The following is a 15,908-nucleotide window of genomic DNA, read 5'->3' on the forward strand; positions in this document are numbered from 1 at the left end:
GAAATCTTTCTAGCTTTTACCATAAGTGGAAGCTCAAATTAAACCCCCTCAAAGTCTCTGCCATTGCCTTCACTGGCTATGCACGAAATCGTCCAAGCAGTTATAACCCCTCTAACATTAAGCTTAAACTTAATGGGACCCCCATTAAACTTGTTGACAAGTTTAAGTACCTCGGAGTTATGTTCTCTCCTAAACATAACTTCATTCCCCACATCGATTATATTGTCAAGAATGTGTCCTTTCGCCATATGAGCCTTAAAAATGCGTTAAGACGCCACAACCAGCTAAATATACAAGCAAAACTCTTGTGCTATAAACAACTTATTCACCCTCTTTCCACCTACTCCTTTCCCATCTGGTCAGGTATCTCCTCGGCTCAAATGGAACGCCTACGTTCGTTAGAAAGAAAAATTCTCCGCGACTGTATAAATTACAAGCGCAAGCCTAATGGCAAACATCACCGTATAAATTTTGTTTACAAATCCGCCAATATCGAGCGGCTTGACGACTATCTATTGTCCCAAGCTCGTCGATACTTTACTAGGGCCCATAACCTCCCCCCCGACGTTCTGAGATCTGATCAGCTACCGACTGATCTGTTACTCGCTATGAGGCATAAACCTCCCCAGTTCCTATCCCTCCTTCTGAACGACATTGCCCACTCTCCCCCTGTAATCCCGTTTTACAACCGTGGTTACAGTAATCCCCTTCAACGTGTGTACTTATAAATAGCCCCTCAAACTCAATTTAAGTAGTATTCCGTCTCACCGTTTTCATTCTTCAAATTTCATGGCTTAGATATATTTACTATTGTAAATGTTAAGCGTTACTAGTAATTGTTTTCACTCCAATCGTTAAACTGGAATGAGGTTCCTAGTCCTGGAACTTTACGGTCCCTTGCTTGGAATCTATTCTCTATGCATTCCTAAGAGGTGGTTTTAGTGGGTTCAAGTCTCACACTGTGGCTTTTGATGCTTTCCACCTACTGCAAAAACAAAAAAAAAAAAAAAAGTATGTTTAGTTAAACATCTGAAACACCATACGTGTGTTTCTTTGCTAACTTTTTGGGTCATTCTCGAAGGATTGTTTTTGATGATGGTGACTTAGTCAATGCGAGATTTTTTCTCGGATCGATTTTGTAAAAAATCAATTCTCGAAGAGTTGTTCTTGGGTTGCGTGAAGTTCTCATCTCGATCATTACTGAACTGACGATATCATTTTGACCTGCTGTCAGGTACTTAGTTGGTGAGTGCTTGGTGTAATTCTTATACCTAAATTAAATTCTTCAATACAACTAAAATTGTATTTTCTAATTTTTTGATTTAAATTTGTTCTGTTGCCAAATTCACACTAATAATTGTGAACGGTGATTGTAATTTTTATGTATAATTTAGAATGACATCCTCAAGGACATCAAGATTGATCCGATCAAAAAATACATAAAGAATAGAGCCCTGAAATTATTTGCGAAATCTGACAGACTTATCAACACCGCGTTATCAAATCTCAGAATGGTTACCGACTCCTCGGGGAGGTATGCAGATCTGAAGTCAATTATTGCTTAGTCTGATGAAGTGATAAACAATAATCTAGTCAAGGTGCAAAGAGGGGTTTTGAAGAAACCTCGCAGTTAATAGAGAGTAAAAGTGCGCAGGTGCACTGACTCAATTAGCCTCAACATAATTATATAATTTAAATATTTTCATATCCACAATTTTTAAATTTGTGAACATTTTTATATTTTGTGAGAATTTCATATTTACAACTTTTTGACAGATGACTGCAATATTTGTTTAAATTTCGCAATAGATCGCCTTTCGAAATTGACGTGACGTGACTATAATCATAACATGCCCACAGATGTTTATACACTTCATCACTAGTCTGTTAGATGGAGAGAAAAGTGTTGTTGTTTTGTGATAAATTAGAGACTTTAAGCAAACGATTTGATGTTTTTTGCCAGACTCCGAAGCGACTGAATGCAGTTGAATTCTGAAAAAAAATTACGGCTAATAATAAATACAATTTTAATGCAAAATTCCATTTTAGTGGTAACGCTAACCACACTATATGACAGAAAAGTTCGTCGACTTACTACTCAGAGCTAAGATAGTTAGGCTAAACATTAATGAGAACAAAACAATATACATGAGTTTTGGAAGAAACATGCACATCCGAATTTAATTTTATGGTCCTATACAAGAATTTCGTTGACGTACGAACACTGAGCTACTTGTAGTTGTTTGTAACGGTGAAGATGCTGTAAAATTCGCAAAGTTGCAGAGCTTAAGATGGTTAGGACACGTCATGAGAATGCCGGACGATAGACCACAAAAGCGAAACCTTCATTTCACACCGTATAATGACCGCAGAAGAGGTAGACCACGTATAAGATGGTTGACAACGTAACAGACAACATCAGAAAAATGGGTACCCAATGCTGGTGGTCTAAATAACATTCAAAGCAGAATGGAGAAAGCTGGTTGATGCAGCTAAAGCTCACCCCGAGCTGTAACGCTTATGATGATGATGAATCAATACAATTTCCCAGTTATTGAATCTGCTTTACAAAACTGTGAACCAACATAATAGCTTATAATGCTATTTAACAGAATTTTGCAACGTATATCCAGTGAATATTCACAATAGACAGATTTTTAAATTTTTGTGCGTAGAACCTAACTCTAAAGATTTTAAAAGCTTGTTTTTGCTACTCTGAAAGAAAAAATTAAGTCCATTGTAAAATATGGATCATTAAACTAGATAACAATGATGATTAATATTTGCCAATATTCGAAAGAGCTGTATAGTCAGCGTTTAATTCAAAATAAATGTTTGTATAGAAAATAATTTTCTTTACTATGGAAAAGAATACGTATCTCTGACATGCTGACATTACAGAATCGTTTATTAAAAAGGGTTTTATATATTTTAATTGAAATCACAACAAAGTGACAGACATTATCGCCAAGTTCAACAGCTGATATACAACAATCGAAAATAATAGTTTTTTCATTGGAACAAAAAGTCCAAAGTCTAGCTAGTGTTGACACCGAATAAAGAATAAATGTTTCATGTACTAAACCGTTTCAGTAGCAAACATTTTTTGAAGTTTATAAACGAATTATGTAAACATAAATCAACCATCTTACAAAATAGACTTTACTGTGATTAAAATTTCAGATAATTGAACAGAGTATATATCAATTTTTAATATAATGTTGGAAATGTGCATAACTTTGAAGAATATTTATGTAAACTGCGCATGTATAAAATGAGATGCACACAAAAGTGAAAATATATCTAACATCTTAACGGCATATTAACTAAAAATTACCACCCTGACAATAAATATATTTATCAACTGTAAGTTATATTTTTAACTACAAGTACGTTAACTAATTTGTAAATGATTCCTTCCTATTAAAATTTGCTATAGTTGCTTAAATATTTGAAAGTTCGTCTTTTTAAAATAATAATGAGCAATATCGCAAAAGAGGTTCAAAATAAATATTCATTTTTAAATAATATACTCACAAGTTTTTGGAGAACATGGATTAAATCAAATTCATCGTTTAAAGCCCATATAAAAAGTGTCAATTGGAAAAACGAGAAACCAAAGACAGGTTATGCCTATAAACCCACGGAGGTAAAAACAAATGATATATTTTTATACTTATGTCATATAACTTCTTTAATATTCCGTAGGTGGAGCAATTGGCGAATGTTCTAACACATGGTTTTTGTATAGTACCTTCTATTATTGCCGCACTGAAACTTTTCGAAAGGTCAAAGACGCCAAACCAATATTTAGTTTCATGGGTATATGGGGGAGCACTTTCAATGCTGTTTACAATATCTACATTTTTTCATTGCTCCTGTTATTCCCAACAAAAAAAGTATTGAATATAATGAAATTATATTTCTTTGTATAAATGTATTTTTGTTTAACAGCGGTTTAAAAAATATTCTGCATCGCTGTGACCGCGCCATGATTTACATTTTTATTGCTGGATCGTATTTCCCATGGTTACAGTTGGGAAATATTGTTCATTCTGCTTTGGTTTGTATGGAATGGCTAATTTGGCTGCTTGCTGCAATTGGAATTACTTATCAACAGGTAAAAACATATATGTTTGAAATCAATATATTTTATATAGTTTTTTTTCTTTTTAGATATTTCATGAACGATATAAATGTTTAGAGACTTGTTGCTACGTATTAATGGGCTTGGGTCCTGCATTGGCGGTGTTACTAACTGGGAATGAATTTAATGGTCTTACAGAGTTAAAACTTGGTGGTTTTTTTTACATATTAGGAATATGTTTTTTCAAATGCGATGGAATAATACCTATGGCACATGCTATTTGGCATTTATTTGTGGTCCTTGCTGCAGGATTTCACTATTATGCTATAATAATCAATTTATTCCCAGTCAACTAATTTTAAGAAAGTTAACTTAAATATATTTTGTAGGAATGGTATTGCAATGTATAAAGTCAAATATATATTTATAAAACGCAATATCCTTAACCCATCTATAGACGGAAATAACAAAGCTGGAAACCAAATTATTAAACTCTGTTATATATAATTTTTATAAATAGTAATAATTTTAAGAATACGCTTATATATTACAAAATATAAATTTAAAAAAAATAACTGCATATAATATTATAATACAAAGAATGTACATAAATTTATTTGCTTTGAAATTGAAGTTGCAATTGAATTATCCACAAAATACAAAATATTTGACATAAACACTTATTTCTCGATCAAAATAACGATATATTAGTTTTTAATCACACTTGTTTGGTGTGGGAGATGTTCAAACCGAAAGTTGGTGTTCACGTCATTAAAGCAGGGAAATATTTCTTGTAAACTCAACGTTTTCGCAACATAAACCATCGCATTTAAATGATCTGATGTTGATTGATTCAAATTTTTAATCCGTTCGTATAAAACTATAGAGCATGAAATTAATGGTACTGACTTTTCAGGTATCATTCGATTTGATACAAGTAACCAAACATATGATACGATTTCAGCCTTTTCTGCCAAACATTTCTGTAACATTGGAAAGTCTTCCGGGCGTGATATTCCAATAATATGAGAAATTGCTAAACATAACTGTTCTTGTAAGTTGTCAACGTGTTCATGTTCTTCTAAATTTACTGAATCTTGAGAATTTTCAACAGCTGCAAGTAACGAAGACCAGATTAAATTCAAGTAGTTTTGAAAATATGAACGCATTTTTATATACTTTATAGCAATTGCAGCACTTATTCGTACTTTAAAGTTGGAGTGATGAACAATTGTATGACATAAAGTAGTATAAAGGGAATCTTGCCATTCTAAATCTGAATATATTTCTGTGACAACAAATATTGTATTATTTCGAAAAATATTGCCAACAGCATAATATGCATTCCATTTCACTTTTGCATTACTTGAACTTGTTATGCAATGTGCGAGTTTTTTAATCGATTCATTGAACATTTTTCTACCAACATAGTTGTCAAAGTTATCTTCTGTTAAAATACTAAGAAAATTTCCAAGTGCCCTAACAGCATTACATCTTACTTTATCGTTGTCGTAACAGGCATTTTTGGACGCTTCAATTAAACGAGTCAATATATCAAATGACACCCGCTCTTTTACGTAAAAATTAGCAACTAAAGCATCGCTAACGTTAGCCATTGCCCAGAATGCTCTGACGCGTACTGATAAGTTTTCATCATTGATAAATTGCAAAGTCATGTCGGCAGTGTTTTCTACAAACACAAGATTTTTCCGTATTGATGGAAATGCAACATGTACCGCCAAAGCTCGGATTGCTGCTGCTCTCACTATTGTATTTTCTGCGCTATTGTTACTTATTCCAGATAAAGTACTAAATAAACTTATTTTTGATATATACGGTAAACGTTCATAAATGACAATTCCAATATTAGCTAAACTGCCACATAAATAATTTTTAAAAGCTGAATTTTGCTGTGCTGAGTTACTGATTAAAACAACTAATTTAGGTAATAAAATTTCCCAAAAAGTCTGTGTTAGTTTGAAACAATTAAAATCAGATGTATTGGATATATATCGACTCATCTCATAAGAAAATTTTTCAAGGCATCGTGCTGCATTTAATTGTACATCTAATAGTGGATCCTCTAAAGCATATTGAAAAACCTTTACAATTGTTGGAAGATGAGTATTTAATAAAGCGAAATGACAGGATAATGCTGATAACACGTTAATACTTTTGACATATATGGATGCAGGAACATTTGACTGCTGTCTGTCAGTGTCCATGTTTTTTATAATATGTTGCAACAACCATGACGATTCTGAAGTGTTTATATTATTGTTGTATTTATTATAGACATTTTGCGACTCATCTGTTTCTATAAATTCCTCGTACCCTTCTTCGTTTAGTTCATTACTCATCATATTAACTTGCTGGTTATTATTTGAAATAAATGGTACCGAATCTGTATGTGGTAATCCGATTATATCCACTATTTCTGTTGTTAATATAGATGTTGAGACTAAAACCTCCATCACCATTAGTCCAGCAACTTGTATATTGCAATCACGATGACAGATAAGTTTACGAGTATGACTTACAATTCCTGTCGCTATTCCAGTTTCTAGTTTATGAAAGGGTGTGGCCTGTACTAATACTGAGAGGCACTTAAGTGCTTGTGTTAGAACAAATGTTGATGCCTCTGTACTTAATATTGCAAATAATGTATTGTAAATAACATTTATCATACTTCCCAAGCTTTGAGAAAACGGAAAAAAGTTTATGCAATTTCGTCTTACAGAACATTCCGCTTGATTAAAATAGATTTTTGAACCTGCAAGTATCTGTGCACCAACTTGCAGAGCCGCTGCTCGGCAATGCGTACTTGGATCGCTTTTAGCTAGATAAATTAAATTATAATTAACATCTTTCGAATCATTTGGAAATATCACTGTAAAAATAAAATATTAGCATATGCAAAATAAATACTATGTAAAACATGAATATTCACTGTAATAATATCCATAAACTACATGGCGCTCCAAATTTCTACAAACAGCAGCAAGTAAATTCATTGATGCGACTCGAATTTTGACTATTACCGAATGCATTTCTGAGTTGGGTTTTCTGCCATATTCAGCGTCAGATGAGTCTCCATCGCTTGCCATACAGTTTAAGTAATTTACGTCAGAAATCAAATTTTGTTCTTGAATACTTTCTTGATGTCGTACTACTTTTGTAATATTGCGCATTTTTTTTGTTTTAGATAGTTTTCTTCCATTTCGTGTTATGCACTCTTTAGCATAATGTTTAGAGTCATGACTATTGTATAAACTGCGTTGAGATGGATATATTTTTTTCGGGATTAACCAAACGTTCATACCTGTAACTCCGCATTGCATACAAGCTTGATAAATACCAAGTAAGTCTGCAGTGAATATCTTGGCATACGAAGAGCAAAGAGTCACTACATTTTGTAAGAATTTTAGGGAACTGTAAACAAAACAGCACGTATTATTAGTTACACTCCTCATGCTCTTATAATGTAACTTAATAATGAAGCTTGCTGCCGTTTCAAAAACTTGTTTTTGCGACTTTGAAAGTTGTGCTTCTTGAAGGGAAATTGCGACAAATTCTAAACTTTGAATTATTTTAACCAAACATTCAAAAAATTTATCAGAATTCAGTTCATAAAATTTTTCAAGTGACGTTATGTTATTAGGGTGAAAAATCAGTGGTAAATATTCAACAGAATGACTCGGATGCATCTCCAACAAATTTCCTGTATTAAGAAAATTATAATAATTATAAGCTTTATTTTAAGAATTTCTTACCAAATATGTAATATACTGAAGAAGCAACTAACTCATCAGTTACATTCCAAGATGAAAACAACCGTTTAAATAACTTCCTAATAATTAAGTCGTCTATGTCAGCCAAAAATTTTAATGAATTGTAACTTTCTAGACACTTAACTAGTACCGTTATATCTGCATTGTCAACAACTTCTTTCAACTCAGCTATTTGAGTCATTTTTACAGAGAACAATTATCGCTCAGTTCGTCAAAGTTATTTTATTTTAGATTTTTATGCGTCTCTAATCCAAACATTTATGTTAACAACGAACCATAAAACTAGCCCTGTTTTTTAGACAGGGATGGTAGCTAGCAGAGAATATTTTTGATGTGCGGAAAATAGTTCTGAAGGGTTTTATATAATATGTTATATGGCGTTTACATTGGCCGAAAATGGCTCATTTTGAATGAGCCATTTGAAAGTGTTTACATTCGTTCTATTTCATTTGTTCTCATTTCAACAGCTGATTTTTCAACTTGCATGTTGATTTGATTTTTGGCCTGTGCCAAAAAAATGTTGCATGAAGGTTAAATATGCCTTGAAACCTTACATTAGAAACTTAAAACATATTTTTAACTTCGATTAATTACTTTTTGGGAAGTAAAAGTTCTAAAAAGCAGTGCATCGATTTCAAGAAAATGCAACCACCAAACATTTGTTTGCCTTTTTTTGTAAATATGTTAAAAACAGCTTTTTCAAACTGTCAAAATGCCATGAAGAGCTTTCATTTAGGGTATGTTCAATGGATTCCTTTGCATTTGGAACGTATGTGGAATGCATTCGAACGTCATTCATACAGAATGTGAGAAAATTGCTCATTTTTGTGCTTGAAATTTTATATGCAAGAATGAGCCATTCGATACTCATTTTCGATTTTTGACCAAAATGAGCCATTTGAAAGTGTTTACATTCGTTGTATTTCATTCGTTCTCATGGTAACAATTCAAACTGAAATAAAACTACTAAACATTTGTTTATCTTTTTTTGTAAATATGTCAAAACAGCTTTTTCAAACTGTCAAAATGCCATGAAGAGCTTTCATTTAGGGTATGTTCAATGGATTCCTTTGCATTTGGAACGTATGTGGAATGCATTCGAACGTCATACAGAATGTGAGAAAATTGCTCATTTTTGTGCTTGAAATTTTATATGCAAGAATGAGCCATTCGATACTCATTTTCGATTTTTGACCAAAATGAGCCATTTTCGGCCAATGTAAACGCCGTATTAGAAGCAATTAATATCTGTTTCAGCTTGAAATTGAAAAAATATGTTTTGAAATTAAATTCAGTATTATATCATGTTAATAATGTTTACCATGTTAATAGCTTATTGAAAAAAAAAAATATTTGTAAATTGGGTTTATTATATAATCAAATTTAAAATTATACGACATTAATATATACCTATATCTTATTTACTATTGCATGTAGCATAAAATTCACACATCTATGCAAATAAATTATATACTGAAAAATAGAAATAATTAATTTTTATAATAGTAATTCAGTGTTAAACATATCAAAAGTGATATTATTATTTATTTATCTAATTTTCAGGAATAAATAACTGAGTATATAGCATTGTTCACTTCAAGAAGTATAATATTCCAAAATTTATTTAATATATATTGGTTTTCGTTAGAAATTTTAGCAAATTATTTCAAAATTAAATAAATTTTTAAACAATCGCAATTAATACTAATTTTATTGCTTACACGGCCACTCCATCGCGGTGAATGCATTTTTAAAATAGAGCATTGCCTAAGAAATTTTCATTATTATTAATTCGTAAAACGAATTTTGTAGTCAGTACAGAATAGATAGTTGATGCGTGAGGGTGCGCGCGCATGTCAACGAGCATGGCTCGGTTTCTGCCTACAAAATTTCATTTTATGATTTCGTAAAACGAATTTTGTAGTCAGTACCGAATAGGTCGTTGATGCGCGAGGGTGTGCGCGCTCGTCGTCAATTTTTGTGGTGAGTATTATTAATAAGCATTTCGGGTTTATTTATTTATTATTAACTTTACACAGTCATTTAAATAACAAGTAAAGAAAAAAAAAATACTTACTGCTATAGCAGTTTGGGCCTTAAGCAACTACGTAGTGATAATTTAATTATTAAATGTACTATTTTAACAGTTTGACTTATTTTATAACTTAAAATATATTTACATTAGTCATATGTTTACTTAATTTTTCCCTAAATAAGATGGTAGAGGTTTGAAGATTTTAAAAACTCTGACATCTTGGGTTAATTAATTGGATATAATAATTTTTTATGTATTTTTCACATCACCTTTGAGGTATACATAGAGGCGCGATACCGAGTTAAGGTGCCGGTTCCCCAGGAGGCATATATACCATATTTATATATTTTATTTTAAAACTTGTAAGGATGCAAATTTTGCACAAATTTCAAACCTACATAAATTGAAATAAATTTCGAAAAAATCTGAAATTAAAATAGAGGTTTTAACATTTAACATAGTTATTAGAAACTACTTACCAAAAAGTCACCCAGCCTGCACGCAACTACCGCACGCGAAGCAATCTGAAATTAGGAGAAAATAAATTTGTAACAAATAGAGAAATATTATTTTTTTTTTTTTTTTTTAAAACATTTTATTTATTGCATCTTCTCTTAAAATGAGACTAACAATAAGTTGTAAAATCTTATAACTAATTACATAATGTTACAAATTTTTATTTTAATTATACTTTGTATACACGAACCTCACTTATATTAATGGGTTAAATTTCATTGGAGTGAATGTTAGGTGGTTTCTTAAGAAAGCGGTTCAACTTTAACAGATTACTAAAAAGAAAGGTGCGGTTTTTACTTCAAGCTGGTGAATATTAATTAACGGCTGGACGGTCAGCTCTTTTTAGGCGGGAAGTAATGGATAGAGGTGCGAGATTTCTTGCTAAGAGATTAACATGCTCTGTCAGCCTTTTATTGTATTTTTTTCTTATATTGTCAAATTCAGCTTTAACTAGGGGAATTTGTAGATCTCGGTGTATACTTTCATTCCTAATATACCATGGGGCACCAGTGATAGTTCTTAGTATTTTTGACTGAGCTCTTTGTATAATTTCAATATTTGAAGCACTAGCATTGCCAAATGGCTGGATACCATAAGTCCATATTGGTTTTATGATGCTGTTATACAAGAGTACTTTATACTCTAGGCACAGGGAAGATCTGCTATTAATGAGCCAATGCAACTTAGAGGCTTGAAGCTTCATCTGAGTTTTTTTGGCTTCAATATGTTTGCGTCAAGTTAGTCGTCTGTCTAGTTGGATACCTAAGTACGTTATATTATCTGCTTGTGGTATGGGAATGTTGTTTAGTAAAATTGTTGGAGATGTACTCCGATTTAAGGTAAAAATGACGTGTCTACATTTTACTTCGTTAATTTTAATTCGCCATTTTGACAACCATTTCTCCACCCGATATAAGTGAGATTGAAGTTGGTTTGAAGCTAGCACAGCGTTTCTGTTTCGGCATAAAATTGCCGTATCATCGGCAAACGTTGTGGTGATAACTGAACTACTTATCGGGATATCAGATGTGTATAGTACATACAATATAGGGCCAAGAACACTTCCTTGTGGAACGCCAGCTTCTATTGGGAAATTATTAGAAGTATAAGATTTGCATTTCACTTTAAAGCTTCTATTATGCAGATACGATTCTAAAACTGAGTGGACATTTGCAGGTAATGAACAGCGTATCTTATATATGAGTCCATTATGCCATACTTTATCAAATGCTTGTTTAACATCGAGGAATACCGCGGAACAATATTCTCTGAGCTCAAATGCGTGTCTTATTTCATTCGTTATACGATTCACTTGCTCAATAGTTCCATGTTTTTCCGTAAAACCAAACTGGTGGGACGGTATTAAGTTTTAAACGTCAAGGAACGGTTTTAGCTTTAAAAGCAGTGCTCTTTCAAAGAGTTTAGAAAGGCATGGCAGTAAGCTTATTGGCCTGTATGAAGAGGCAAGCGTGGGGTCTTTACCTGATTTATGAATCATAATAATCATAGATGTTTTCCACTAATTAAAAAGTCTTGTGATAAAATTTATGGCCAAAAGGGGTAAGTTTTTTATCATGATGGGTGAGATATTATCATATCCCGGTGTTTTTTTGTAATCTAACTTATTTGTGATTATTTGGACAAGTTCATTGGCCGTGATATTCATGTCAATAGATGGTGCTGGTGGATCTTGAGTGGGAAAATCATATTGTCCTGTTGCAGGATTTGGTTGGAACACCTCTTTTAGGTAATCAGCAAAAACGTTAGATTTTTCTTCATCACTTCGCGCCCAGTTTCCAAGAGAGTTTCTTATTGGAGAATCGGAGTCTATGGGAGGATTTATACCTTTGCTAGCATTCCACAAAGATGAATGATTTTTGCCATTTGGACATAGGTTTTGAATATAATTATATTGTCTGACTTTGACTTCCTTGCTTAATGCAGATCTAAGTCTCCTTTGGGCTTCCTTAAATAAGTTTTGCGCTAAAGGGGACCTAGATTTTTGCCATTCAGGCCTTAATCTACGTTTTTGTAAAACTAAATTCTCTATGTCACTATTTGTAAGAACTCTATTGAATCTGTAAATTTTATTGCCTTTAGGGGTGGAGTTTTCTGCTGCTGAAATCAGAATTGAGTTTAAAACCGAGGTTGCGTCCTCAATATGAGACTTACACTTTATCTTGTAGTTTGTGTGTATGTGTGAGTTAATATACTTTTTATATTTAAGCCAGTTTGTTCTAGGACTTGTAAGGCTATAGGAACAGTCATATAACTGAGGACCATCAAGTAAGCAAAATGTAACTGGAGAATGGTCAGAAGACAAATCGCAGCTAGTGTATGTTGAGATAAAATTTTTGCTTATGCCTTTGGATACCGCGAAGTCTATTAGGTCTGGTATTTTATTGTTATCAGCAGGCCAATATGTTGGCTGCCCAGGAGAGATTACGTCTAGTGCATTTTTTCTATTTACAATTGAATTGTAGAGCTGTTTTCCTTTTGGATTACAGAGTCGTGACCCCCAATACGTGTGCTTGGCGTTGTAGTCTCCCGCCGCAAGAAATCTTTCACCTAGAGTTAAAAAGTAATCCGTAAATTGGGGCTCAGTAATGTTGAAGCGAGGAGGGCAGTAAACTGCCGATAAAGTTAAATTTTTTCCTGTGTACTTAAGGCATATTGATGTGGCTTGCATATAATTATGAGCATATGCACCTAGAAAATTGTGTTTTAGACGCCTTCGTATCAAAATACCTGTACCACCATGTGCTTTGCCATCTGGGTGATTAGTTTTATAGAATAAATAACCAGGAATAGAAAAGAAATTTTTGTTTGTTAGATGTGTTTCTGACCAAAGCATTACATCCACACTTTCTCGGAACATAAAATTTGTGAGTTCAAGTTTATGATGGCTTAAAACGTTTGCATTCCATGTACAAATTTTTAAAGTACTCATTATTAGACAAAAACATTTGCATTAATTGGCTTTGAATTTTAACTATCTCGTTAAGAGTAGTTTGCATGATTGACATGAACTGAGTTAAGCTCTGAGTGAGAGTGGAGATCATCATTTCCAAACTATTACTTTGAACTGGAGGGGTTGCTTGTCAGATTTAACGACATTAGCATATGAAACACCTGGTGTAACAGGCCTAGAAGTTAAAGGTTGAGGTACTTCAACTAATTTAATAGGGTTGCTTCTTGTAGGATTACGCAACGCTTCTTTCTGCAGAGCTAACCTGTGCTTCAGTTCTTTATAAATAGGACAGCCTCTGTAGTTTGCAGTGTGATTTCCACTGCAGTGCTACATTTTTTGGAGTTGGTATCCTTTAATGCTTTTTTATCGCATTCGGAACTATGGTGAAGCTCACCACAAGCTACGCACACTGTACGAAGAGCGCAATATGACTTAGTATGGCCATACTCTTGGCAGTTTGTGCATTGCACCGGACCATTTCTTTTGTGGGGCTCCTCAACGCTAATTCGGTGAAGTAAATACTGTAGGTTGTAGATGGGATGGCTCTCATTTTTTTTAAGCTTAGAAGCTTCCGGGTGAAGTTCAACTTTGAACATAGGTTGTGGGATTTTATCTTTGTTAACAATATTTATAACTGCTCTAGCGCTAAAGCCTTTTTCGCTTAGGGCATTTGTTATCTCAATGGGTTCTACATCTGATTCGATACCTTTAATTACGACAACAAGGCCCTTACTACTCTTTAGTTGGTATGTGTAGTAATTTTTTTTGCTGTCTTCGAAATATTTAGTTATGACTCTAAAATTGTTTTCAGTGTCGATTTGGATTTTGGTTTCGTGTATATTGCCCCTAGTTATAGGAACAATATGAAAAGTATTATTTCCAATCAGACTTGCAAGGATTGTAACTAGGTTATTTGAGCTGCGTTCACGCAAGTAGATTGGAGGCGGTTTAAAATTTTTGTTAATAGGCTGATTAGCTTCTTCTGTAGTTTCAGCTAATTCAGCAAATCTATTGCCAGAAAGAATGTTTGTAGTTGCACTATCTTTGATAGTTTTAGTTATTTTAGCACTTTTGAATTACTTTTTTGAGGACTAAGTTTACGTTTCATATTTACATAGCGTTCCATGCCTGTTTGGACCTTTATTTTATTTTTTGGACTCGCTAAGTCGGAAAACGCAAGCGAAGTTGCTGAAGGTGCAATGTTTGACAAACTTTTGTCAGTTTGTGTAGTTTTCAGAGGCAACGTATTCGATGCGTCTATTACCAAATAAGCATTACGTTTACTTGGAATGCTTATCGTATGTCTTCTTACTAGATTTTGATTGCTCATTTGCATACGTGGTTATATATGCAAATAGCAGGTGTGCTATAAGATTTACTTAATTTAACTACTATTAATATTAAGTTAAATTAACTATATAAATATAAGTAAAATTAAATTAAATTAATATAAAAAAGAAAATAATAAAAATAAAAATGAAGATGTAAAAATAAAATGAAAATGTGTAAAATATTATACTTTATATTCTAATAATTAAACATATAAATAAAAACAAAAAGAGAAAAAAACAATAATAATAATACTAAGAATAATAATAATAATAATAATAATAAAAAAAATAATAATAATTAATAAAATAATATCTTTAAATTCCAAAATCCAATGTTAGCAAGTATGTTGGTTTTGATGTTGTGTTGTGATGAATTGCGGGCTTCCAATTACAGCTTTTGTGGAACACGCTTGTAATAAAATACTAGCTGTCTCTATCAGCACTTTTTTGTTTTGTTTATATATACACAAAACCGCACTGATATTTTGTTTGAATGCTTGCTCACTTTTTTTATTTTGAGCTTTAGAAAATAATTTGCTGTCTCTGTCAGCTATTTGAGTTTTTTTATATTAAAGTTGTGCAAATCAACAAAAATCGAAAAAGCGCGCGCTATTTTCAAATTAATATTTTATGCACTTTTAACTTTTAGGAATTGTTTTTTTGTCCGAGAATGTTCTGTTTTTTATTTTTGTATTAATAACAAAAGTAATTCTTTTAAAAGTGATTGTTATTTACTTGTCCGCTCACTCCGCGCTTTCATGTAAAAAGTAAAAATGTAAACAAACATTTGCAAACGTCAAAAATGTCAGAATGAAATTCGCTGCAAAAAGATGCACAAGGAAGCTTTTGTGCAAAAGTGTTAAAGTGCAGTAAGTTCAACTAAGATCAACTCAAAGCTTTGTGTACTTTACACATAAAGTTCAAGAGGATGCGTATAACAGACGGCGCAATTTGCTAAGAATTTAGTGTGCCTTGTATGATCACTCGGTGGCATTGTATGTCAACATATAAAATGAATATAAATATAAAATAAATATTAAAAATCACAGTGGCGGTTTTAAGCCTAGGTGTATAATCTATTAAAATATATATATTATTGTTTACGAGTGCATGGGCGGTTTTAAGTCCAGGCGCGGAGACACTTTATATATATATTCAATATAACAAGACCCCGTTT

At 32.6% G+C, this 15,908-nt stretch overlaps 2 protein-coding genes across 3 annotated transcripts; one reads left to right on the forward strand and one right to left on the reverse strand.

Annotated features, from left to right (window-relative positions):
• Nucleotides 1-3,053: 3,053 nt before the first annotated feature.
• LOC119673987 (monocyte to macrophage differentiation factor 2) lies at nucleotides 3,054-4,620 on the forward strand. Its single transcript, XM_038085112.1, has 4 exons — nucleotides 3,054-3,649; nucleotides 3,709-3,899; nucleotides 3,955-4,120; nucleotides 4,177-4,620. The coding sequence occupies exons 1-4, from the start codon at nucleotides 3,479-3,481 to the stop codon at nucleotides 4,441-4,443; spliced, it is 795 nt and encodes a 264-aa protein (XP_037941040.1). The 5' UTR covers nucleotides 3,054-3,478; the 3' UTR covers nucleotides 4,444-4,620.
• LOC119673972 (HEAT repeat-containing protein 6) lies at nucleotides 4,460-8,157 on the reverse strand. 2 transcript variants are annotated; one of them, XM_038085094.1, is made up of 3 exons: nucleotides 7,861-8,157; nucleotides 7,038-7,808; nucleotides 4,460-6,977 (listed from the first exon to the last, which is right to left on the reverse strand). In XM_038085094.1, the coding sequence occupies exons 1-3, from the start codon at nucleotides 8,057-8,059 to the stop codon at nucleotides 4,795-4,797; spliced, it is 3,153 nt and encodes a 1,050-aa protein (XP_037941022.1). In that variant the 5' UTR covers nucleotides 8,060-8,157; the 3' UTR covers nucleotides 4,460-4,794. The 2 variants fall into 2 exon arrangements, with proteins under 2 accessions (XP_037941022.1, XP_037941030.1); XM_038085102.1 differs by lacking the exon at nucleotides 7,861-8,157 and having other exon boundaries at nucleotides 7,038-7,348; nucleotides 7,410-7,517.
• Nucleotides 8,158-15,908: the final 7,751 nt, after the last annotated feature.

This window comes from Teleopsis dalmanni, chromosome 1, assembly GCF_002237135.1.
Source record: "Teleopsis dalmanni isolate 2A chromosome 1, ASM223713v2, whole genome shotgun sequence".
Taxonomy (NCBI): Eukaryota; Metazoa; Arthropoda; class Insecta; order Diptera; family Diopsidae; genus Teleopsis; species Teleopsis dalmanni.